At 41.8% G+C, this 26,391-nt stretch overlaps 1 protein-coding gene across 3 annotated transcripts in view; it reads left to right on the top strand.

Annotated features, from left to right (window-relative positions):
• LOC125765257 (cardioacceleratory peptide receptor-like) overlaps positions 1-24,930 on the top strand; it is a 46,811-nt gene extending 21,881 nt beyond the window's left edge. For 2 of the 3 annotated variants that reach the window (XM_049430189.1, XM_049430188.1), the window contains exons 3-9: positions 1,028-1,789; positions 2,329-2,439; positions 20,554-20,689; positions 21,040-21,480; positions 21,557-21,751; positions 22,275-22,572; positions 22,660-24,930. In XM_049430189.1, coding sequence (XP_049286146.1) covers positions 1,631-1,789; positions 2,329-2,439; positions 20,554-20,689; positions 21,040-21,480; positions 21,557-21,751; positions 22,275-22,572; positions 22,660-22,906 — 1,587 coding nt within the window. In that variant the 5' untranslated portion in view covers positions 1,028-1,630 and the 3' untranslated portion in view covers positions 22,907-24,930. The remainder of the gene's footprint in view (positions 1-1,027; positions 1,790-2,328; positions 2,440-20,553; positions 20,690-21,039; positions 21,481-21,556; positions 21,752-22,274; positions 22,573-22,659) is intronic. The other variant, XM_049430190.1, reaches the window with a different exon arrangement.
• The last annotated feature ends 1,461 nt before the right edge of the window (positions 24,931-26,391 follow it).

Here is a 26,391-nt window from a genome sequence, read left to right as displayed (position 1 = left end):
TAGCATTTGCCGAACATCTCAATTAGGAAAGTGCTTTTCCTTTCTACCACCCTAAATGGGCTAAATTTAGACTTTACAGAAATGCCGCTAAACTGTGAAAGGCGACAAGTAATTAAGCACTTACTGTAATGAGCACTAACATCGAAAGTAATTTGTTTGTAAAGCCTTCTGGTTTCCACTGTTGGCCACCGTCAAACCGTTGGTAAATATGTACACAGTAAAGACACCGTCCGTTGGTGGTGCTTTAGACCACGTGCGACATGCGAAAGCCACTTCTGACCCACGAGTAACGCTGGGACACAGTTTATGGGTCGTTAAAATTTACAGCCACCATAAATAAAAATCTGGATCATCGCTAATCCGGTGCGGAATCAAAACCGGTAATTACGGCCGACCGGGAGCTACCTTTGGTGAGCCTGTGCTACCGAAATTTGTTCGACACATACCCACGGAGGAAGTAACGCTCGGAACTGAAACCTTTGAAGCTTCAGAAATCGATTCCCGTGCGTGAAAGCTTTGAAAAGCTTCTATGTTGATTATTTTGTTTTGCTCTATCCATCTCCCCGTTTCGCGATCAACATAATTGATTTCATTTGAGCGTGACATTCGATCAATCTTTCTACGGGGAAGCCTAGTGAAGTACGTGGATCAAAGTGTTACTGTGTTTTTTTTTGGTTCACTTTATATAAATCCTTTTTCAATCGCTGACCGAAAAGGTACCAAGACCTATAACCATAATGGAATGATAGCATTTATGCAAAAAGTGAATGATTGATCGGGCTTTTACTTGCCGTCGGACCGGGCCCGTCAAGGGAGATTGAGTGTACGTTACAAAAAAAATCAATTTCATTATGTAAAATTCTCTTTCGGGACTCAAACAAATGGTTCAAACTGTATTAAACTTTTATGAAATCTTATTTTTTTATTCAAAAAAAAATCTCGTTTTATTCTCGTATTTTATTCAAAAAATGAAACACACTTTTCGATGTTACATTAATTATTCTTTATATTTTATTTTTCATTTCAGCATATTGTACAGTTTGATGAAACAACATCAAAGGACGGTTCCCAGAAAAGATCGTTTCAAGTAGCAGTGCAATATCCCGAGAACTCTTATAACAAACACATTGTCTCAAGCATTTTATATTACAAATCATTGCAACATTATCTCGTCCTGGTCATCACTATCCCTGTCGATTCATTCACCGTTTCCGACCCGCGATTCTCATTAGCGAGCGTTCGTGTGTGTTTGCCGTTCCCCAGGACGTCAGCCCTGTCAGCAGAGGGTGGGTCTGGCGCGATGCAACGATGGCCACCATTGCGACGGTTGACGATGCAAAGTGTGACACCGAGACCAACAGTGACGAGATTGCCAACGGCGATGAAGATGATGATGACGACAATGCGCTGAAACGTTGGCAGTGCACCATACGCCAACAGGAACTTTTGTGAACAAGTAGCGTTACATTAAAGTTTAGTGCCCTGCGGGGAACAAGAGATCAGTGCAAAAGGGTGGTGGCCGGTTATTGGCTGCGAAGAGGAAAACCCAAAAAAAAGCCATACCGCCATACACCTTCGTACACAATTTACAGAGCGAACTGATTTCGATCTCGATCAATCGAGATCGACGATGGGCGAAACAATGGACCGGGAGGTGGACGTGCGGGAAGTGTTCACATCCGGACGGGAACAGACCGGAGCACAATTCCTACAGGAAACCAATATCGAAGACATTGGACAGCAGTGGTTGACGTTAAATGGAAGCGAACTGGATACGGAGTACAAGCAAGTAAGTGACGATGCTTCCTTGCAGAGGTTTTCATCTGTTAACGTTAAGTTGCATCTTATTTTATCTAACAAGAAAATGGAAACAATTTCATTTACATGCATTGTGATTGGATTTTAAAAGTTAAATTTAAATTGATTTGTAGAAGTATAGGGACTTTTTTCATTTAAGTCTACTTATTTAGTTTAAAAGAGCATATCTATTATATGACTAGATAAAATCACCTTATCCTCCAAATTAAGGATTTAATTTATACTAAAAATTATGCTACTAAACAATAAAAAACAACAGTTAACAGTTAACAATGATGGGTCGAAAAACCCTGCATCTACAAAATGGAAATGTAAGAGTAGAACTTTGATAATTAGACTGTGATAACAAATACGAAAACGAATCAATCATCAATACTACACGAGTGTGTATCAATTTGATATTCCCATTGGTTAATTAACTTTTCTACTTCCTTCTAGAACTGTGTAACAAACGAGAGAAAATTCTGAAGTTTTTCCCTGTATTTCATCTGTTTTCTTTTGAAATTCTAGCAAAACGTTGGCATACTCGAACGGGCGGAATTCGTTGGCAACATGTCGAACGTTACGTCCGAAGCGATCGAGGGCCTGGAGCAACAAATCAACAGCTTTTACTTCTATGAGGTAAGCAACGGGCCACGTGCCGTACATCGAATAAAACTGTATTTTAATTAAAAGCAAGCACAAAGTTTTCCGTTTTTCGCTAGAACCTGTTGATGGGAAGTGCTTCCTTTGAGGAAAAAAAAATCTCTCGCTTCCTTTAGCGTTCTCTCCACGTGGGTAGAGGTAGGAAAACGAATTGAAACGGAAACCCCGAACCCAAAAACTGTCATAAAGTGCTGTCATCGAAATGTCGGACACCGGAAACGGGTGTCACGCTGTCGTTTGCATGTACGCGATCGGTGTAATGGAGCCGGGTGGGTGGCTGGATTGGGATTGCTCGGGAACAGAATTGCTGCTGTGAATGAAGGTGGCAAAGGACCACCGTCTGATGGTCCTGGCGGGCGTCCCTAAATTTATCGCCTCAAACCGTCTAGACCGGTTGATGTGATTTTTATCGTGCTGCTTCCATTTTTACTCGATCATTTGTGATGGCGGGCGGATTGTACGGCAACACGTGTGCCCCGCGTGTGGTGAATGGGCACGGAAAGCGACACGTGTAAAGAGTTGTGGTTTGCAACTTTTTAGATCTGCTTCAGGCAGCAGGTGCGCTCGTTAGCTGCAGTGAAATATATTCGGTTGAGTTCGTTCTCGAGAGAGGCTTCTTGACTGCAAGTGGGATGACATCAAGCAGTTCGTTCGTAATGCTGCATTCGGGTGCGCTCTGCCGTGTGTTGGCGATGCTTTTTGCAAGGTAGTTGAGCACCCTTAAAAGCAGTCTGCTCTAAAGAATGCCAATAAATTTAAACGTAGTTTTAATTGCTTGGGTGGGAAATTCTTTCGTTTAAGTTGAATTGTTTTGTTATGGGACAAGATAAAAGAAGTGCTCAAGTTCTAGGTAAAGCACTTTTTATTGTTATGTTGATAAAGATATTGTTGAATTCTTTGTTATTTAAAGTTCTTTTTTATAATACACAAAGCCTGCAAGTAATCTATCTCATTTTGGATAATAAGGAGAAACATAAATATGACCATGACAAGTTGAAGAAAGAAGTAACAAAAAGTTTCTTCCTGATTCGCTCAAAGATGTCTTTCTAAGCGCCTAGAAGTATGCAAAATTAAATTTTAGTTTTTCTTTGAATTTTACGTCAATTAATAAAATAAAAGTCGTTCGTGACCATTTTTGTTATTAAAAATTAAACAATTATGAGCAACATAAAAAGACTTTTTCTTCGTTTTTTTGTCGTTATCCAAAATCAACTCCTCGTCTAATTCAATAGAAAGACTTTTTATTTTGATTCTATCTTTACATTTGATTACCATTGCGCATTGTCATCTTAGAGAAATGTTTCTTTAAAAAAAGGTAAGATAAATCACACAGCTTTAATCACAGTTAGCATTCTTCATCTTAATTAGAACATCGTGCCAACAATTGTCAACTCTCGCAGGAAGGTCCATAATGAGTGCAGTTAATTTACTTTTTCACCTCCTTCAGCGAAAAGTCAAACGCTTTAAAGCCAACACTTGAAACGTGGCAAATTGGCAGCTTGTCGCTGTGAGGGCAAAGAAAATAAACTTTTGTCACTTCGGGTAACGCAAAGGGCAACGAAAGCAACATTCAGTAGAGAAAAAGAGATTTAAAAAGGAAAGCTATTCTTTCCCTTCAGCTGCTTCTGGCACATTCGGAGAAAGGATATTGAATATTTCGAGTAGCGAACGAGGAATTGCAATCGTTTGCTTGTATTGTATTGCTTGTGTGTGTCATTTTTATGGAAAGGAAAATGACATTTTTTTGAGTCTTTGTGTGTTCCGTCTAGTGAAGGCAACATACAGTCGCTGTCCGCAAAAGGGCCAAAAGGCACGGCCAACTGGAGCGCGAAATGAAGCTAAAACCATCGTTCAAGTGGACCTCGGTAAGCACCAGAAAGGAAAACTAGAGAACATAGTAAAACGGGGAAAAAATATGAACAATACCGCATTTTTGGTTCTTGATGTTTTCCACCGTCCGGAAAACTGCCGGCCGCGTCACTAAAGAGTGCGCTTCCGAAAGAGTTAAACCGGCGTCATCGTTTCGGAGTGGGGAAAAAAAGAAGTAAAGAAAGCTGTGTGTTATCTTATCATTGGATTTGGCGAAAGATTCCTCGAGAAAGTTTCGCTCAAGTAGCATAAAATGCGACACTGGACCGAACGTGGAAATATTCCAATACGAATAAAAACACACACACACAGAGGCGCAAGCGAGCAGAAAAAGAATGTGCCAAAAGACAACATTTTGTCTTCCGACTTTTGGTGAAAATTGTAGCATTGTGAAGTGAGCGAGGACATTCCCTTTTTTTCTTTCTTTTGCAAATCGCGAACATTTCCCGTTCGGTCGTAATCGAATATGGATGAATGAATGAACCGCATGCGGGGCAATGAATGGTTTCGATGGTACGAATTCGTGTCAGTACGTGCCGCGGAAAGTGGCAGCCAAATTTGAAGTGTGAAACCGTCCTTCCGGTGGCCTTTTTACGCGACCTGGTGGGGTGCTAAACAAAGTTTCTATTTTTATGCTGGACGGTTTATATGCAAGAATGGTTTGTTTTGGGGGGTTTTGTTTTTTTTTATCTCGCAAAGCTCGTGCTGGGTGGCTCCAGCTGGGCAACACCATGGGAGAACTAATTTATGAACATCGATTTTATCGATACCGAATGCGGAATGCAGCATACTCGTTTACGCAGCGACACTTTGGCAGCTACTGTATGGTGTGGAAATTGCTTTCTAATTTGTAACCTGCGCGTATGAGGTCAACCATTGAAGGCTATTTTCTTCGTCGCCTTCTAGGGACAGTCGATTAGGGAATTTCGAGAGCTTTGCAAGTGTGAAAAATGAGTATACAAAAACCCTTAGATAAAAATGGGCCACCTCGATGGAGCATCGTTTCCTCGTGGGAAGTGAATATCTTTGGACGACAAACATATTACGGAAAGGATCACGGTTCAATGGATAAATGGACCGTTGCACACACACACACACGTGTTAGATTTGAGTGCGGAAAAGATGGGTAAATTGAAATTTGACGCTAAACAAAACACCACACAACGACGCCAACGATCGGATGATGGTGTGAATGGAATTGCGATTTTCCAAAGAAAAAACAATGACATCCAGTGAAGCGAAACTCAGAACGGAACCTGTATGTGGAAAGCGGCAAAAAAAATGGGATCGTTTGTTAGAAAAACATAAACATTTTCCGGTTTTCACAATTGCTGAACCTTTTCTTGCGAAATGAAACGGGAGCAGGATGAGTGTTTTCATTGTATTTTCATTTACACTTTATCGTTTCGTTGCAACACAATGCAACAATGGGATGTAGGTGTTGTGCTGTAAATAATATTTTTCGTTTCTTTTATACTTGTGTTCCAAAGCCACTGTCAGACTCCACCGTCAGTTACCATCAGTTTGTGTCAGAAAGGTGTGAATCTTTAATGCATCAATCGTTGATCAGATCGTGTATTAGTGTCGAATGTCTCGTTCATTCAATCATTGCTATGGTTGCATCAGAGTTCTCGGCTTTGATTGTTGAACGAGACAGACGGAGGTGTTTGAATACGTTTGATGAATGATACGCAGTAATTGTAAATCAAGTTAAGCGGGTCAGATACCTTACGCACTCTTGTCAAAGAAAATTCTTTCTTTGAGTGGTTGCTACTCAACTTAACTAATTATATTTGTTTATCCAACCAAATCCATGTATGTCAAAGCCTAGAGTTATGCAATTTCTCTTTTTCTGCATCAAAGAATGACAGATAATCGCATTCACATAAGTACGTTTTGCATAAATTAAGGCGTTAGAAATAGGAGAGTACAAGCTTACAAGCTCAAATAAAATTATGAAAAACTAGTTCAAAGTAATGTCTTAAGTTCTAAAACAAAAACCTATTCACATGGATGGACATTCCTGCACAAACTGCATTAGACAACGAAATTGAGATCGTTCCTGAAGCTCATTATGCCATGCTGTAACAATAAATCACCTTAAATTGATTTACAAACCATCGTTATTTCAATCGCAAAACACGCGAATGAACAGAAAGTGTGTGTTGATGTCGTAAATGTATCCTCCCCCGACAACGTATCCTCTAGTTTTCGGCACACTATTGCACTGCTATTGGAGAGGAAATAAATTATATTTTGGGCAAAGTGCCAAAAACCCCGACGCTACCCACGCAAACCGATTGCACCGAGATCTGTTGAATCTGGAAAATCTTAGTATGCGTGTGTTTGAGTTTGTGCCAATGACCCATAAGCGTAGGAAAACTTAGGGGAAAAAAACCCCCGAAAAGCGTGCAAATCAAAAGCAAACTTCACAAATCGCAATCTCACTGAATCCCCCGCATAGTGGCCACGGTTGTGGCCATTTAAATGTACGATAAAAACGGCAACGAAACCAAGATGAAAGCGAAGGTTCATACAGAGTGACCCGCCGATGGTTGGAATCGATCGCGATATGGGATGATGGATGTCGATGAATTGCGATTTCTACGCGCCGTATGATGGGGTTGGTTCTTCGGGTTTTTTTTCGGTTTGTTTTTTTTGGCTTTCCATTCCTAACCTCCCCGATAATAATAGCATGTATGCTGACTTGGTCGAAACGGTGACCGATGACACACTCACTGGTTGCTTATAAAGTTCTGTAAAGTTCTAGACATTTACTTACGGTGGATGTTGTATTTGCAACCGAATGGCACTTTCTGCTCGGAATCGTGATCACGTATCACGATGGTACGACATACACGCACACTCGTTGATTTATGTGTAGCTTTGCCACCCGGGAAAAGGGAAGTGACCCGACGTGGCTTGAACGTTAAGAACTGTTCGTGAAACCCACGTGAGATGCATTTTTTCGGTAGCATAAATCATATGAAGAAAACCAAGGGGAAAAAGCTCTAAAAAACTAAAAGCCCTTCTGTCTGGGCGAAATGGTGACAAAGACGATCGCCTGGTCGGTAAATCCCACAGCACGGAAGATGTTCCATTAGCTCGCATGCAACCAAGCGCATGTATTTAATCGACATTCATGACCAGTGCTGAGAGAATGTGCAACATGTTGCCATGGTAGAGCGGCATTACTAGAAAAGGGGGTTTTATGTTAATGTTTATGTTAATGCTACTAATACTGGTTCATGCTAATTTCCAATTGGGAAATACGCCCGTTGGGAGTTTTATGTGCAGTTTTCTGCCTGTCTCACACATTCTGACGCGATGGTGGGACAATGCTACCGATGTGCAACACGGTAGACGATGTTTAATTGACATCGAATGCATCGAATGCAACAGCGACCATTCCAGTGCATTTTGCGGAATCGTACACGGTAATTGAATTCGAACATCGAACACCGTTACCGATTAAATGGCGCATAATTGCTGTCGGAAGATTCGATGCAAAACACTGGCCCGGGCAATGTAACGATCACGGATGGACACTGATAATTGCAGTCTGCCGATAATTGAATTCATTTGCACTGTACCGTCTGGTCGAAGACGATGGCTTTGTCGGGTTTCCGAAATGGGGTCCCGACAAATGTCACGGACTCTTTCCCTTTTTCGATTACGGACGCGGTGTAACGTTTGGGCGTCACGCCATACCAGTGCGCACGGGTAAGGTTGATTCTTCCGATTGGATCGATTAGGCCGTTCAGTGTAAAGCGTAATACGGTTTGCAATGGTTACGGTTATTGTAGGGACGGTGCGTGATGTACTACCTTTAACCTCTTTTCTTATGGGTTAAATTTATAGACACGGGATCGTCTGATTGGTTTTGAAGAATGATGACTTTATTGAACAATTTTATTCTTCCGTCCAACCGTGTACATGTACGCCAGATGGTCCAGATGTTGGAAAAGGTCAAATGTAAAATGTATGAAAATGGAATCTTTGTCGGCGACAGCAATTTGTGTTGCATATTTCAAATATTAATTCATCGTCAATTATGTAATCGGACAAATAGAAAATTCTCAAAAATCCAACCTTCCCAGAATTGCTTACCGTCCTTGAGACGTTCCAAAAAAAATACATTCGATGTCACCCTGCAAAATGTTTCTGATGGCTTACTATCGTAGATTTTTTTTTGCTCCACATTGTCCCTCACCTTCTCACGAAGCAACTGTAACAAATCATTAACAACTCGATATCATCCAGACAGGATGTAGGTATAACATTCGGTGTCTAGCAAACATTTTATGATGGAGCAATATTTTATCTTCCCCCTTTTCTTGCCACAACAACAGACAGCAGCAGCATGACCCAATGAATTGATTTTACCATTTTCGATTGACATGTTTTATTGCACGAATAATTTATTAGCTTTCTCACAAATGGTTCCTCAGTGTGAGATGGAACTGCAGTGTACTACGAGTGTACCATAAATCGTCGATTGAAAATCTAACTCACAAACCGGGGTATTATTTGGAATTTTTGGCTACAAAACTGGAATGTAATAATAACATTCGGCATTATATTGCCACATCTGGTGGCCTTGCAATAGGCGGCAAAGGTTGATAATAAACCGCTTGCCGAATTTTGCCTTTCATTAGCATTGATTATGGTGTTTAATTGATTATGATTGCGTGCGGGATATAAAGCGGCGTCTTTGTAGTGGTTCGATCGTATATGCACGATCAAGATGTTAGGACGATTTGATTGAATTGTCCCAAACGATGCAATAAATGTGATGAGTGTTTTGAAGAAGGAATATATGAGAAAAGGTATTTCTATCATTTTATTTGAGCTGATGTGAGATAGATTAATCAGAAAGTATTAATAAAAAATAGAGACTCGAAAGATAAACCTTGCTAATTAAGTATGCAATTTGGTGGAGAAATTGTTGAAATACTATTAAAAAGTAATTTATTGTAATTCTCAATATTTAGACATTTTCTTTGATGGTTCTCTTGGTTATGAACGAGTGTAAATAAACAATACATAAACAGATTCACAGTAAATTCATTTATGTCAAGGATGGATAGATCATCTTACCAAAAGAAAATCATGCCATGGAACACTTTTCTTTATAAATCGTTCCACTAGCAACTACAGCACGTATTGTTGTACTATTGTAATCCTCCTATGTTAATCTCTGTGGATCACTCACCGTCTGTGTTTCCAACAGACCTTTCGTAATCGTCTCAATTTGATTGGAAAAGCTGTTTCCTTCAACCGCGGCTGTGGTAGCATTATTTTGCATTTCGATCCGAGCCTGGAGTCGCCGTAAATAATGCACATAAAACCACCGGCTTAGAAGCTGAACTATGCGGACGCATGTCATGGGGGAGAAGCTTCGTTCTTTTTTTTGTTATATAACCTCGAATTCGCACCCCACTAAACACCGGCCATAACCCTTTGCAATTAAACGCAAGCCGTTCGATTCCGGTTTCAGCACGGCCAGTCGCAGCTGAAGCGGCCTTTTTGGTGCAAATGCTTGCGGGAGATGGGCCCTCGATAGCAGTGCTTAAGTGTATTATTTAGTGGCCGTAAATCGATTTGTTTAATCGTAAACTGTTCGACGGTGGGCGATACCCACCACACTACGCCATTCGTCCGGTCCGATTTTGATCGTAACGTGGAAAACTGATCCGCAAATGATGCGCGCTTTATTTTATCGAGGCATCAATTTCGCAAAAAGAATCTAGCGCTCTTGCGCAAAATGATGCCATAGGCCACCGCTTGCCGTTGGTGTAGCGATGGTAGCGATGGCCTATTCCAAAGGTTAATCGAACGCCGGGGGCCTAGAATTGCGTCAGTGTGGGACAATTTATCACCAGCCGCCAGCAATTAACCGCGGCAAAGCATCATTTTCTCGTATTTCCATCGATACGTTACGAGATGAAGGAGGCGACACGAGACACGTTAACGTTTAGTGGGAAGTATAAGATTTTTATGAAAATCGTGTCCAATTTATTTCATTGATGCCTCATACAGTTACATTTAGTTTAGTGTAATAGATAGATGCTTTTGATAGATACACTGAAATTGGCACGTAGAGGCGGTAATTCAAAAGATAAATAAAATTAACGCTTCGAAGGACTAGTTTGAATACTCTGATTGTTCTAGAATAGGAGCAACCGTGTTCCACATGTTCCACAAAGTTTCAAGTGGAAAAAGGGGAAATCTTTCGCAGTTCTCGGCCCAGACTCTTGGATTCAATCGAACACATTTGTCTACAATTATCGTCCTCTTCATGGCGCCCAAGTCTTCGACAGACCGCGAATCATTAGGTGGATTATCCATCACATCCACAGTTCAAAGACCTGACAGACAAGCTTCCCACGACTTTATCCACCATTTATCCAATCGATTCCCAGCGTCGGGCGTACATGTTGGAGTACATGTACGCTCAATAGAAAATGATAATTATGATCATCATCGCCCTATCTGCTAGATGTTAGTTCCCGGCTACGAAGTACACTCACTCTTCTTATCCACCCTTTCCCTCCGGCGGACGAACGCTTCTATGCTCGCTAAAGTACGGTGGGTCTTTGAGGTTAATGCGAAAATTGTTTGCAAATGTCCGGTAAGATGAGGGGAGGGGACCGGGTTCGGGGGTATAGCTTGACCTACTATTCACTGTTGCAAGTGGAAGTATATTACCTTCCGCCTCCACCAGCATAAACCTTCAGATCCGTTGAGATGTTCACCAGGCATTGACCATATGTTTGACTGTTTCCCGTCGCAAGCTGCGGTAAGCACTTTTGCTCAGTTTAGCTTGCGTCAGGTCCATAGAGCAACCAGGAATTATGGACATCATCATCTCCACTATACGCACCCACTATCAGTGGAGGGCGATAATCAGTTCGTAGGCGACCAAGCATGCGAACACAGTGGCAGAGTTACTTGTAACACGACCACGTTAATCGCATAAAGACGCCAACTGTGGCGATACCGTACCGTCTGGTTGCTTGGGACATTTTACCACCCATTCGTACAACTAATTACAGATTAGTTAGACAGAACTCAACCCACAATTTGGAACTTTAAAATGTGTTAACTTTCGCCGTCAATAGAAGATAGTCGCATAGTTCGTGAGGGTCTGCTGTTAACTAAGGGTTGATCATGCAATGAAACATCAAAACATTTTCATCAAGTTGTGAGCTTTGGTCATCCAAATTTATGTAAACAGTTTATGCGACCAATGGAAAAAAGGACACGACACCATCCATCCACGTGCTGTTGCTCCCACGCTCCCGCATTAGTTTATCAGCAAAAGTATTCATTTTGCGCTTCAATAAGCACGAAATTAAACGCATCCGATTCCCATTTACTAGCTTCTCCTTCTTTCTTGTATACTCATGAAAGATGAACGTTTGTAGGGTTTTGGTTTTTTTTTTGCCTTTTCCCCTTATCTTTTACGTCTTAAAGCTCCTGGCGACATAAAGGAAAAGGACATCGTTCACGAGGTCGTGCATGGGAAGCATTTGTTCGGCGCAGCTCGTGGGGTTGCTTCCACTTCCGATAATACGTTTAGATAGAGCTTTATTTAGGATGCCATTAAATTAAATGATCTTTCTCTCTTTTTTTCACCCCATACACGGTGCATTCATTTTGGTTGCGAACCTTTTCATCATCATTGCTTTGAAAACTTGCTGAGACGTTTGGTTGACTTCGGATCGCTTGGTTGCACTTTTTATGTCTCACTTTTTTTTCTCTCAAGACAACTCTGCTAACCTTGAGCAGGCGAGACGTTGCAACTAAATATCCTGATGCAGCTTACTAAGACATGGGTGGAGGGAAAAAAATCTCGATTCAATGTTAAACATTTTGCCGCTTCTTCCATCGCCATCTTCCTAATGGACATTGAAAATTGGATTGCACGATGAAGCGTGCAACAGGTTTCCATTCCTCTACATCCATTCGAAGAAGCGTTATTTATGTTTTGGAAAGCTTCGTTTTTTTGTTGCTGTTGTTGTGGCCTTTCTTCAATGCAGTTCCGCTGCAAATCCGTTACGGTCGCGTTTATACTTGACAGTGGTACGTGCGCAAATGCACGTGTCCGGACATTCCGTTGCCAAGTAAAGGCGAGTACGCGAGTGTGGAAGTTGATCGTACATAATCACTACATTAAGTGCAACACCCCGTGGATTACAAGTAAATCAAGCTGATTATCGTATAATAACTCAATAAGACAGCCTTTTTTACTCGCCGATGCGCAACCGGTAGGACGATCCACGTGCAGCGGACGTGCTTTGCCGTACGGAGTAGGGTCGATATAGTACATACATATGTGATGCAATCCTTCTGTTGATCGTTCGTTGTGAATTGATAACTCACTGGAATATGCAATTAAAGTGTACTAATATACAAGAGCTTAATATATGGTTGCTAGTAGGATTCTCTTAGGTGATGCTAATATTTAACAATGCTCTTTTTTTCAGAAGATTCAAGAGTAAACTTTCAATTATTTCTCAAATGTTATGTCGAACAAAATCGAGATTTATTTTTAGCTTTAATGTTTCAGCTTTTTTGTTTAAATGATTGTCACCAAAGTGGCTTCTATAGTGACGAGCGTACCCGGAGCCCTATGTCGACTATGTCGACAGCCATCTTCAAACTTTAAACTGAAAGTAAATGGATGGCTAAACGATTTAATTTATAAGATTTTTATCACTTCTATGATTTTGCCTCGAAATTGCTACCATTAAGCAGTTGTATTCCACAATCCAAGTAACTTATCAAACAACACTACCGCTCACAAGCGAACCCATCATAGGTATACATCGTTCTTCTATTGGGCATAACGCGACTAATGCCTGCCGTATCCACGTATATGGGCATATCGGTTGGGTAGCAACTTCTGCCCGAAAAGCGTGAACCATCATCGCGCCCGGTAAGCGACCGAATGACCAGAAAAGTCAGCCCGACTCATCGGCAAAACGGTAAAATGTGCAACGGAAAAACCAGCCCTTATCTGATAGCTAGTCAATCAATTTGTCATAACTTACTGCTGCACACGACGTGTGCACACTGCATCGGACAGTACCCGGCCGTCTCCGTCTGGTGGATCGTCCCATAACCGTCCTTCCGCTCGCAGATCGATCATCATAAATCTGCGTCATTTGGAAGCATATACGAACCATCAGTAGATGGGGTTTCCCTTTTCGTGCTGTGCGTTCGCGCGAAACGTCGTACGATGATTCCACAAAAACCGTACCGGACGATGGTTACACGCTACCGTTCAGCATAGGTATTTCCCACCAAGCGAAATGGTGTTGATGTTTTGCTCATTTCTCATGATGGATTTTTTCCCCCCTACAGCTATTTCCATCAGAACTGCAAGCGACCATCGGGGATGCTGTAAATGTTTTTTTTTTGACACGGTGAAATGTTCATCGGAATGAGCTGATAAGCAGAATTGTGTACAAATAATGGTTTCCTTTAAGTGGAATTACATTTCAACACTTCTCATGGTGAGGTTAGAAATATGAGTTACTTTCACCGACCGTTTGAATCGAGATGGAGTTGAATGAAGTTTTCTAAAGGGGTAAATAGCCATTTCATGTTTTGGTTTGTGGGTGGAAATATTCATTTAATGGGTCTTTGCAACTGTACGACGATTGGTGTTGAAAGTATGGTATTTACCCTTAACATTTCGTCGAATGCAGATTTAACCAAACATTGAACATAAAAAATAGCTTGGATACTTGGAACAAGAAATAAAACCTGATGGAATTGAAAGAAGGAAATTCAATTTGTTCTCACGACCCGAGTAAAATTTTTCCACATAAATTTCCAAATTTGTAACTTTTTTGAACAATAGAAATCACCCCACATTTGATCGCAAAAAATGTTAAATTTATCACCCATCATACCAACACGGGACGAAGAATGCTGAAGTACATAAGCGAAATAGTAAACGATATCAAATAATAAAACCTACGCATCGAATAAAAGGCTTGATGAACGAAGCGGCCTACTCTCAAAGCATTTCTTATGCGTTCCGACCAACGAAAGCTCTCGACAGAAGGACGAGACGGCCCTTGTAGTAGTGGCCTGAAATACTTTGACCTACATTTGGTGTTAGTTTTTTTTTTGCTACTATCCTATCATTTCTTCTTTCTAGTGTCCTTCCCTTTAGTGTTGATTTGTCTTTTGCAAACTTCGCCTTCTTTAGGTTGAAATTTTACGGCCATTGAAGGACCCTTCCATCCATGCCCTCGATTTTTTCCACCGGAAAAACGTGCGTTTGCTAAAATGACATTAAATTTATGATTGCATTTAGCAAACGCCACGACGCAGTTTGATGCAATGTCGTGGTGTTTTTCTCCCTATTTTGGTTTGTAAAGCTGATTCTTTCTTCTTTCTCCCCTAAGCACATTTTCATTCCTTTCGCTGACCTTCCTCCTTACAAGCATCATTCATTTCCCACCCAACCGTATCCCATTTTCACAAGGAATCTTATCAGAAGTTCAGCTTCCCAATTGTAATTTTTTTTTGTGGGGCTTGTCCTGAGGGAATTCCCTTATTTTTGGGCTATTTGACCTCCACATCCGGTATTGGAACGAGTGTACTATTTTTACTACACGGAACTTCACGTACGCATTGCATGTGAATGGGAAGTAAAAGCGTCACACACAAATACACGCGCGCGCGTACCATTTTCCCCTCATTGCTTCCGGTTCTGATGAATCGTATCGGATCCGGTGACAAATGGGTCACAGTTAGGGGATGAATTCCTGGCGTTTTTTCTGGACCTCATCCGGAATGGGATGATTGCTGGTGGCGCCGAATGTTATTATTGTGGGATCTATCTGGGGGGGGCAGGCGAAAACAGTGCGAGAATTTCGGCTTTTGACTCAACAAGCCATGACGAATGACCCGGAAGAAGTAGGCTACCGGGCGGGTTGTTACGTCGCCGGGTCGTTCCATAGTGTTTCTTTGAGCTTACAGAAGGGCGGAAGTATAAGTTGACGTGAAAAATTAGAGGGAAACGGTCCGGTACGCCTTCGAACGGAAGGAGAATATTTTAGGGGATGTAATGTGGAATGAATGTAGGCCATTCTTTGGAGTGAATGGAGCAAACCCATGAAACAGAAGCTTTGAAAGGGTTTCTTTTGAAGTATGTGGAAAATTAAATTGGATTCAAATGGAACAAAATGAGGACTTTCAATAGTGAAAGCAATACATCTTCCGGTTCTCGAATTCAAATCATCCATTTCGGGGAAAGTCTTCAACTATTCCTGCCATTAGATATTATATTCCCGTTCGACCCGAACTCTGGAATTGCTCCGAAACCAAGTACAGAGAAGATGTTAACAAACTCTATGCTGACAATCCCCAAGCAGTTGCTCATCAAGCAGTATCTATCTGATTGAGTAACCAACACAACTTTGTCGGTTCTCGGTAATTTTTGGCTTCAGTATCATTCCTGCACGTACTAACATGTGAATCTTTTCATTTGTAGATCGTCCAACACTACTCTTATCAGAATTTATTGAATCCCAAACTCCAAACTTCCGGCATCTTGACGATGGCAGGTCACCTAGTTCCTAGAGCTGAGACTGCTTTCTTCGACAACTTTATTCACAAATCTCTCTGTTGTGTATGTGTATTTATCTACAAAGGGGAATAGTTGCAAGAATTTCCCCCTTCTTGCGGAATGTCAAGTAGTATAGACTTTGTGGCATATTCGGCATTTCGGCATTACATTCAACGTCTAAATTTAGAACGTATCATTTGAGGCTAGCTTCAATGCTTTCCTCGAGAATTCATTAAGATAGCTTCTTAATCGGTAGATGAAAACGATCGAATGTCAAGTACTGATGGAATTATCGCTTCCGATTGGAATCGCCATTGATTTACGAGTAGTGAGATGAGGGAATAAAGTACAAAGGAAAAGCAGAACACTGTAAGGAGAAATGGGTTCTTTTTTGTTATGTCGTTTTTATATGGAAACGGTACAAGAACGCCGAAAGTGTAATGGCAAGTTGTATATGTTGTGAGCAAAACCATGTAACCGTTTTATGTTATCGTTCGTACAAAATTGATTACACTGCCTATAGTTTCGCTTTCAATGCTTGACAGAATGAGGTTATGTTTATGGATCCTGCTAGTTGTAGAGCGTCACAAAACGTGTCATAAAATTGTCAGTAAACGTAAAAAGCTTGTTGGAAACAACAAATTCCTAAATGTCATTAAAATAGATTCCCTTGCGCTTCTAAGCGGCATACGTAGGAATGGGAAAGTAAGTGTATAAAAATACTATTTATGGGATTGACAACGAACCAATTGAACTACTGACGAAATTACCACGCTACTGACCGTTCCATACCGAGGACAACAATTTGTCCATCGGTAGCGTCAACCATTCCAGTCGAGGCCTTGGCTGCATTGTTTTGGAGGTAAATATGATCTAATTGTACACCCGTGTACGGTATGAAGGTGTCATTTGGTGCACGATTATGGACTGTTCGTACTGACCCGCCCGTGCTGGATGGGTCCTTGCAGACATCAATGTCAACACGCGACGGTTTGGGGGAACATTTTCAGTATCCCGCAACCACCCATCTCGCCACGATCATGTTTTCTAACGAGCTAACATTCATTCGCGTCGCTTATGTAAACGGTTGTCCATTTTGCGGGCGTTCGCCATCCTGAGAGTGACAGATAAACAACCGAACGCCGGTGTTCCACGCCGGGTGTGGTGTAATTCGTGTCAAACTGACATTTGTAAATCTTCTGACGAATTTCCTAATTGGTGCTGGACATCTCTCTCTTCTCTCTGTCTCTCTCGTTTTCCCCTTTTCTGCTCCCATTGCTTTGTCCATTTTGGACAGCACGTGCCAGCAATTGCTTTATGTTTACGAAAGTCACTCAGTTCACCACTGTCACCGGGGGTACGGGCTCTTATCGGTGTTCTGTCAGTGTCAAGCGTGTATACTTAGATGCAGTTGTCTGCTACCACAACACCATAATGCCATTGCATGTGAGTTATGGGTTCTTTACAACCACCTCTTACCCTCCTACCGTTCAATCCATCTGATCGCTAGTTAGTGATATCCATCAGCACCTTTAGATTGAAGCTTACCGTATACCGAGCGCCAGGTGCTCGTGAATGGAACCGGGCACTAAAATATGGTACAGTCTAAATTGTATAATTATTGCCAATTAATTGATAAAGTTCGGCTCATTAGGGTGTCGTTTCGGGTGCGAAGGGACAGCGCGAGAGCGAACAAGTAAGTGGGCGAGAGGGCGAGTACTGAAAGTTTGTCTTGCAAACGCTGACTGCATGAGACGCGCTAAAGACATTTTAGATTGATGGACGGTAAATTGATGCACCTTCGCACACAACAGATGGCCCTTACGATTCGATACCGATATGGTTGAGACGGTATAAGGCAAGACGGATGCCATGAGCCAACTGCTCACACCGGGGTGCACAACCAAAGGGTAGCAACGATCAGGTATTTTGATTCGATTAATTATTTATGAGAATGCGAAGTATCCATGTATGGGACTGCACGTAGCGCGTCAGCATAAGTCAACCGTGCGCTGCAGTTACAGTTACATGTCTTCACCTGTCGTCACCGTTACATGCTGCTGCACCACCCAAACACCAAAGTGAACTAACGGGTATCGGTCGTGCACGGGTATATCAACTTCGTTGATAAATCGGATCGGCCCCTTTACTTACTAGCTCTTACTTGTAATGTATATTTATGCTGGACGAAAGCAATCGAACAAGTGTCGGACGGTTCGTCCGGTAGCTTACTGTCTTGTGTTCGAATTTGTTCACCCGAAGGTGTGAGGCACGTCGTTTTGACTGGGAATTAAATTAAAGAACCACACTGTGGAAGAAGGCGACGTCCATTATCAGTGCATCAACACCGTCATCCATATGGATGTGGTGAGCCACAGCATATGGGGTGGTGAAAAAATAAATTGATCTAAAAACGAGACAAATAGTCACTTAATTGCTGAATTTCATTTTTCCACCCTTTTTTCCCTTTCCTGTGGTGCGTTAAGTTTATGCGGTTGCTCACAGATGGCGTTAATGTACGGTGAAAAACGATTAAGTAAAGCAATACTACATGTTAATTTACGTTGGATAATATTTTTTATGATTAAAAACAGTAAATTAGAACAAAAATTTTGTAAAAAAACACTTTTGATATTCAACAGTTATTAAAGAAAATTACTTTATTAATTTATTATGCTATATTTTTTTATATTACACCATGTTTTATGTAAAACAAATACTTTCTACTGTTTTGACACACAAACAGCCATTTGGGGGTTTCTTCCGTTATCGCTAGATTAAAAACAAACACCACTTAACAGCTACCCATTAGAATCAATCAAAACACAGCACAATCCATTGATTCGTTAAAGCTCGCCTCATTACAATAATTGTCCCCGGCCCGAGTGGCGTTGGTGCTTGATGCAGAGCTAAATGAATTTAACCTTTCGCTTGTTTAAAACTCTCGTCTCGTTTAGCGCTCCCGGCGCTTCGGTTTGCCGCCACACATGCTAATGGGACGATCCTAATGGGTAAAGCGAACGCTTGAAGTTCACCAAATTTAGCATGAAAAACCCCACCGTCTAATGAGAAACACCCATTGTACGGTGGCGGAAAGTGCTCGCGGAGGATTATTATAATGATGATTACTTCAAACTCTTTCTATCGTTCGTTCGCTGACGCGCTGCTGTCCATCGCTTGGGGGGAGGGAGCGCTCGTTTGCTCGCGAAGTGCTTGCTCGATGGGATATGGCCTGAGTGGGATAATGTGCCGTCCCATACATCGGGGTAGTTGGTAAACACACATGCAATAATCAACCACGTGTTGGGCGTTAAATGGGGCGTGTAATTTCATTCCCCATAAGCTTTTGAGACACTCCAGCGGATGGGGATTTTATTGCCATTTTATTGAACCGCAGCAGTAGAATACCGAAGCGGGACGGTTTGATGCTGGATCCCCATAAACGATCGATTTCGATGCAATTCTGCTCGATTAGTGTGCAGTTCATTTAATGGAACGTACTGCATTAACCGTTGGGCATGATGCGGAACGCGCTGCTGCCTGGTGACTTTTAGCTGAAGTGCTCGTGTAAATTAAATTACCGAACGAATGCTTTTATCGCTAGTAAAACGTGTAAAACGTACAATCACGGCACGTTTTGGGAAGCTTTTCATATTTATCTTTGCCCGACAAAAAACTCCATGCGCTGTAAATTTATTTTGATGGATTTTCGCGGTGCTTTTTCCCTGCTTTTTAAATTATTCAATAAATAGTACATTCTGACATTACATTGAATTTGAAATAGATGAATATTTTTTTAAATTTTTTTATCTTACAACGTTTTCCTTCCTCGACTTCCTTCAACATAAATTATTATTTATACTGATAGATGAATGTTTTCCTTCATCGTTTCCCTACAAATAAGTGGTTGCTGTTGAGTAGAAAATTCCCGAAATATAGTTCAAAAATTCCACATAGTTATATCACGCATTTATTTTCTTTTTTCATTCCTTTTCTTGACACGATGCTGATGGAAGTCAACCGCATAGTCAGTAATTGATGTGTGTTATTCTAGACGCTAGGGTTTATTCTTGTTGTTAAAATTCGAAACACACACAACACACTTAAAATAACAAAAAAAAACAAAAATGTTCGACACCTCGTGAAATATAGAACACACAGTAGATTATTTCGTAGCAAAACACAAAAAAAATCCCTCTAGCACACACTGGTTAGTGTATCGAAGAACAGGTTACCGTCGAACGTTTGACGTTTTGTGGTGAGCCGGTTTAAGTGAGCTGCCGAAACGTGAGCTACAGTTTCCACTTGATTATCGTCTGTCACGGGGGTACTCCCAAAATGTGACCGTTTGTAAGCGTGCTGACACCGAAGCTGGTCAAATTTCTTCCCAGCTGCAGTGTGATCATCACACGGGGACCCGTCAGTCAGGGAAACACTTTTCCACAACGCGAACCATGATGATGGATCGATGCGTGATGGGAAGGTTCTTTTTGCCATCACATACCGACGCAAGTTAATGTTTACCGTCCGTGCGGTCAAGTAGTTCTGGTGCACTGTTGGATTTTAGAGTTATCCCCAAAAATGTTCTTCTTATCGTTTCGTCTTTCTTTTGCGTTCTCTCGTTGCAGACTGAACAATTTACAGTATTATGGATATTATTTGTGGTGATCGTGCTTGGCAACACAGCCGTGCTGGTGACGCTTTTTCTAAACAAAAACCGCAAATCGAGGATGAATTTTTTCATCAAACAGCTTGCTATAGCAGGTAAGTCGAAAGGAGCGGTTTCCATTGCGATTTTTTCATTGCATCGATGGGAAATATACTTCAAAAATAAGTGTTTTTCCTAAAAAAAAAAAACATCTCCCAATCAAAGTTTGAAATCGTCCACCGGGTTATTTTTAAAAACATAATAAATATTTTCTTTCTAAATCAAAATATCATCGGATTGTGTACGGCGGTTACACCATCGGCCGTAAGGTGTCAGATTTAATTTGATCGTGTTTACAGTATCCTTTGCCGAACAAACAAACAATTACTTTGCAATGGAAAACCACAATCGCACATGTTGGTGGACATGGTCGTTTATTTGCTGTCTGTTCGTCCCTTCCCGGCAGATCTCAGCGTTGGACTGCTAAGCGTACTGACGGACATCGTGCAGCGGATAACGATCTCCTGGTTGGCCGGCAATGTCGCCTGCAAGCTGATCCGCTTCGTCCAGGTGTGGGTGACGTACGCCTCCACGTACGTGCTGGTAGCTCTTAGCATTGACCGCTACGATGCCATCACGCATCCGATGAATTTTTCCGGCTGCTGTAAGTATTGTATAGCACCTTGCACGGATAGAGTATTTTTTGTGTGCTATATTTATTTTTATTCCAATCACCTGCACTTCTATTTTCACCCCGACACGTTATTCGATCGGCGACTGGGCGCCTCCATCGAACCATTTTTGCATGTAGGGAAGCGTGCTCGTCGGCTGGTGGCCGCCGCCTGGGGCTTCAGTGCTGCCTTTTCGTCGCCAATGTTTTACCTGTACGAGGAACGCACCATACAGGGTGAGTGTGGATAACCGCACACGTACTTCCGTTACGAAACTTCCCCACACCATGGATTTCCTTCTTTCGATAACAGATCAACTGCAGTGCTGGATCGAACTGGGCGATCCGTTCCGGTGGCAGGTGTACTTGTGTTGGGTCGCTGCCTCACTCTTCGTCATTCCGGCGTTCATCATTTCGGCATGTTACGTCATCATCATTCGGACGATTTGGAGCAAGGGTTCGATGCTGGGACCGGCCCCTATCAGTACGGCTGCAAACGGAGCGAAACGTAAGTATGGGGTATGGCGCACGGTACGAAGATAGGCTCGGTGATGAATTTGAGCGACTGACGTTACGTTCCATAATCCAATTTCTAGTAGCAACTCAATTTTCTACCGTACGGCGAGTTTGAGGACCGTGCACAATAAAACGTTATTGCTTTCTTCTTTGGAAGCGATGTACGTCCAGCGGATATTACAACATGCTTTCAAAGCGTTGTGCAGCGTTTTTTTATTTAGGATGCAACATTATTTATTTTGCATCTAATTTTCATAGAATTGAATAGGATCATACCATCTATTCTTGGAAATCTAACAACAAAAGGACTAGCGTAACGTTGTCGAGCCAATAACGTGGAATCAATGTTGCAAAATGTCTTTCAGTAAAAAGGAAGTTACTAACCTGATAAAGAAGGATTTTGTTTTTAATAAAAGTATTATGAAAACACAAATATTTTTTAGCATATAACAGTTGTTATTTCATGTAACTTTTCAAGGATAATAGTTGTGCCTTTCATTATACTAATTATACAGATCGACCAATCCGTAATGGAGGGTGCGCCGAGCTGGCAAGCAGACGGGCCAGTTCCCGTGGCATTATACCCCGTGCCAAGGTGAAGACGGTCAAGATGACGATCGTCATTGTGATCGTGTTCGTGTTGTGCTGGTCACCGTACATCGTCTTCGATCTGCTGCAAGTCTTTGAGCAGATACCAAAAACGCAAACCAACATCGCTATTGCCACCTTCATCCAAAGCTTGGCACCGCTCAATTCGGCGGCCAATCCACTGATATACTGTCTCTTTTCCACGCACTTTGTGCGCACGCTGAAGTGAGTAATCAATATGCTGTTGCCTAAATCGATTTCTTACCTTTTTGCAATGAATTTTCCTTGTTTCATTTGTGTGCCTTTCCGTAGAAGACTTCCACCATTCCGATGGCTGCTATCGTCACCGCTTTGCTGTGCCAGCGAGGAAGACCGCTCGGACCGTGCCCGGTGTGGCACGATCTCGAATGGAAATCGCAACCTGCGCAACCAGCACAGCAGCAGCTCGATGCGAACGCTAACCACCTCGCTGACCGTGTCAACCCGTCGGTCAACCGCCACCATTTCGACGCGCGGAACAAATGGTGGACCCGGTGCGGCCGGACGCTTGCTCGTGTAGCGAGGGGTGGTGGGGAGTGGAGTAGCTAGTGGGGCAGCCCCCGGTGCTACACAGGTCTATCTCGATACCGAGGGTAAAATATTCCTGGTGCACAAGACCGCTCTCCACCATCGCCTTGCTTAGAAAATGTGCCCTCGTTACCCTCCACTTCGGAAGGATTTAACTGACGTGGGTCGGCGTCGGTTTTTTGGAAGGATCTCAACCTACCATCTGCCATCACCTGTGGATGGGTGGATGGGCTAGGTGCCATTCAGTGTTTAGTCTAGTCAGGATGTGGATGTGTCAGCAACGAAAGCAACCTTTACCAACTTCCCAAAGACATCGCAGAAACATCGAAGAATTCGCAAACGGCGAGCCTTTTTAGTACGTGGGCTTTGTGAAAAGCACCTCTTGAGCAGCCGAAATTTAAGCCGGTGCCAAACAACGAATACCAACCCGTAGAAGAATGCGTCCCAACAGCCCACCCCCAATAAAAGGAAGTTACGTTAAACAGCGATAAATAAGCCGTGTGCCAAGTTATAAAACACGAATTGCGGCATGCACATTGCATAGCGTTAGGCGTTTAGCAGGCAAATGGAGAGAGCAGCAAATTTACACAGTATATGATTCTGGAAATAATAAAATAATCTCTGCCAGCTAAATATTGCCCACTGGGTACGTATCTTACGGACGAAATTCTTCGAAACAATCAACCTTATAAGGTGCGACACCCAAAAGAGAAGATACTTCGTAATTTGTACTACTCTTCGTGCACGTGCTAACAACAGCACCATTTGTCCTTGAGTGAGGAAGTTATTGCCATAAAGAACCCTTGTGTGCGTGGTGTACCGCAAAACAAATTACGATGCTGTAGTCCTTTCGCATGGTGTGTTAGCAGACGGGAAAAATGATTTTAATCCATCGATGTGCTTTGATTAGCTTTAGATATTTTTATGTAAAAAGTCTTTTTATCGCGAGTTTATAACGAGTGTAATGGTATGATTAGGCTCTCTGGTAGGAAGTCGCTTAGGAACGATCAATGTATAGGTTCGAAAATGGATGTGCCTCATCAAACAGCGAGGCATTTTCAAAGCTTTTCAAAACAACAAAATGATTTTAACACGCACTCACAAGCATTAAACTCTGTTGTAGTTTTAGTGAAAGAAGACAAAAAAACCTGTAGAGAATAATAATTGAACGTCATGGTTTCAGTTTTGAAGCAAGCTAGAGAACCACCTGTTGTCTGTTGTGTAAAACTAGTTTCCATTAGCTTCTACACAATCGCATGATTGGCATGCCAGGGTTTAACGAACGTACAGACAAGGATGAAATGGTTCAAAAAGCGAAAGTACTACCGACCATCATCGATAAGCCTACCTTTTGGGGGAGCTTTTAGACTCACCCTTCACCGAACGGTGTATAGTTTAGAACGGAACGATATCAATCGGGTGAATGTGAGCGTGCATTTTTATGTAAGCCTTTGTTTCTATACAAACATTTCTACCAGAGTAGTGTCAGTAACGCGTCTAAATTGATAAAGTAAAAGCTGTTGATTCTGTTTAGTTTAAATTTACAACAATTGTACTATTTCTCTCGATTTCATTCCGTTTGCGTAGCTGTTTACAAATGCCTGAAAATATGCAAACGTAACTAATCAAAATCCGATTTAGTTCTATAAAAGGGGTCTAGGAAGCTTTTATTCATTCATTTTTGACTGCAGTTCCGAATGCCCTTTTAGCTGTCTTCGTGTGGCTGTATGCTTAAAACAACACAAATTGCATACCTTTAGGCGCAAACATCCACTACACAACGCAATAGTGCATTCTTTAAGTGGGCAAATTTGTTTACCTTCTTCTCGACGACCCTCTTCTTCTTCGACTGATGATGTTATAATACTTGTTTTGTATAAAGGAAGGAAATATGCGATTTATAAAATTGTAATAACAAACATTCTTGTATACCTGTTGATGATATATACACAAATATAAATGAAAAATATATAAAGAAAACAACATCGCTGGGATAAAGCCCTCTTCGAAAATAAACCGACTTTTCCTTTATTGTTTCCTTCATTTTAACAACGAGACAGCGAGAATGGTTAAACCGCTCAGTACATTTATTATGTGAAATAAGTTAACATCTACACCAGTTCTAACTTAGCTATTAATACATCTGTCATGCTGGGAAAACCAGTGAGCATCTTACCCCGGCTAACTTTATCCCGCTCATATGTTTATACCATCTTTACGGCAAGGGACATCATTCTTGGGATTTGGTTAGCCGTATTAACTTAATGCATAAAAAGCTTCACTCTCCGTGTCTCCGTTTGCCATTCGGAACGAGAAATTCGAACCCATTCATTTCGTTCGTCCTACAACAAACCGTGGATGCGTTTTACGGCTTTCGGTTTTCGTTTCCGACCATGAATTTCGTTGAACCTTCTCGCTTCCCCTGATTGATGTTCGCGATTGGGTTTGGTTCTGTTTTTGGAATTCGGCATACGTCAGCACGTTACACCGAGACGTTTATCTTGCCTATGCCGGCACATTCAATTTTCCGACCACCACACGGACGATATATTAGGCATTCATCCACAAAGCTACCCCTACACAAAAGGTGACAAACGATCGTCGGGTCGGTTTTTGTTCAAAATTCAGTTCCGGTTAGACCGAAACCCGACCCATTCAGAAGCAGTATTTCTTTCGAATCGTTTATACATTTATTGTAAATATATTTGCAAAAGGGGTGTTTTGGTTTGGCGCTTTTCTTTCCTATACATATATTTGTTTTAAACGCCGAATGGTTGTGTGCAATTCGAGCCGGATGCTGGTCGGTTTGTTGGTTGGTTGGGTGTAGTGAGTATTTTTGTGGTTCTTCTCTGCGGTACCGATCAAACGACATCGACGGTTTTCTATCATTGGGACGATGGATCCGATGGTTAGATTTGGAATTACACTTCTTAGAACGTTAGTTGAAAGCTATTTACATGCAATTCGATCCGCAGAAACCATGAGCATCAGTTCTCTTTATTTTGTTTGTGCCTTTTGTCTGTTTCACCTACCACAGGGAGAAATTCGTAGGCCGTACATACTTACTACGCCTTCGTTCGAGCATTCGGAGGGGAAACAGTTAAACCCTTTTCCTTTCATTTTGCTTATCCTTCTTTTCATTTATCGTGTATCTTGCCAAGATTTCTTCCGACGGCTTTCTTACCGTTCTTTCTCTCTGACGGATCGGAGGATGGTCAACATTTACATAACATTCACTCACCCACGAAAACATACATACGCACGCACACATACATACGGACATACTTTGACGATAATGGGTATACATTAATCTATACGGTCTTTACGTTCCAGCCAGGGTCCTAACCACATTCTTCGACGGATTGTTTCACATTATGCTGGGCTCTTCTTTTACTTTTGTGGGTGACAACAGTCTTCCCCTTTTTGTGAGGCTGTCTAATCGTTTCATTTGTAACGATTTTTCCACGGACAGTGACA

The sequence above is a fragment of the Anopheles funestus genome, chromosome 2RL (genome assembly GCF_943734845.2).
Source record: "Anopheles funestus chromosome 2RL, idAnoFuneDA-416_04, whole genome shotgun sequence".
NCBI lineage: Eukaryota > Metazoa > Arthropoda > Insecta > Diptera > Culicidae > Anopheles > Anopheles funestus.
Note: the sequence above shows the minus strand (reverse complement) of the source record. Positions and strands in the feature narration are given on the sequence as shown.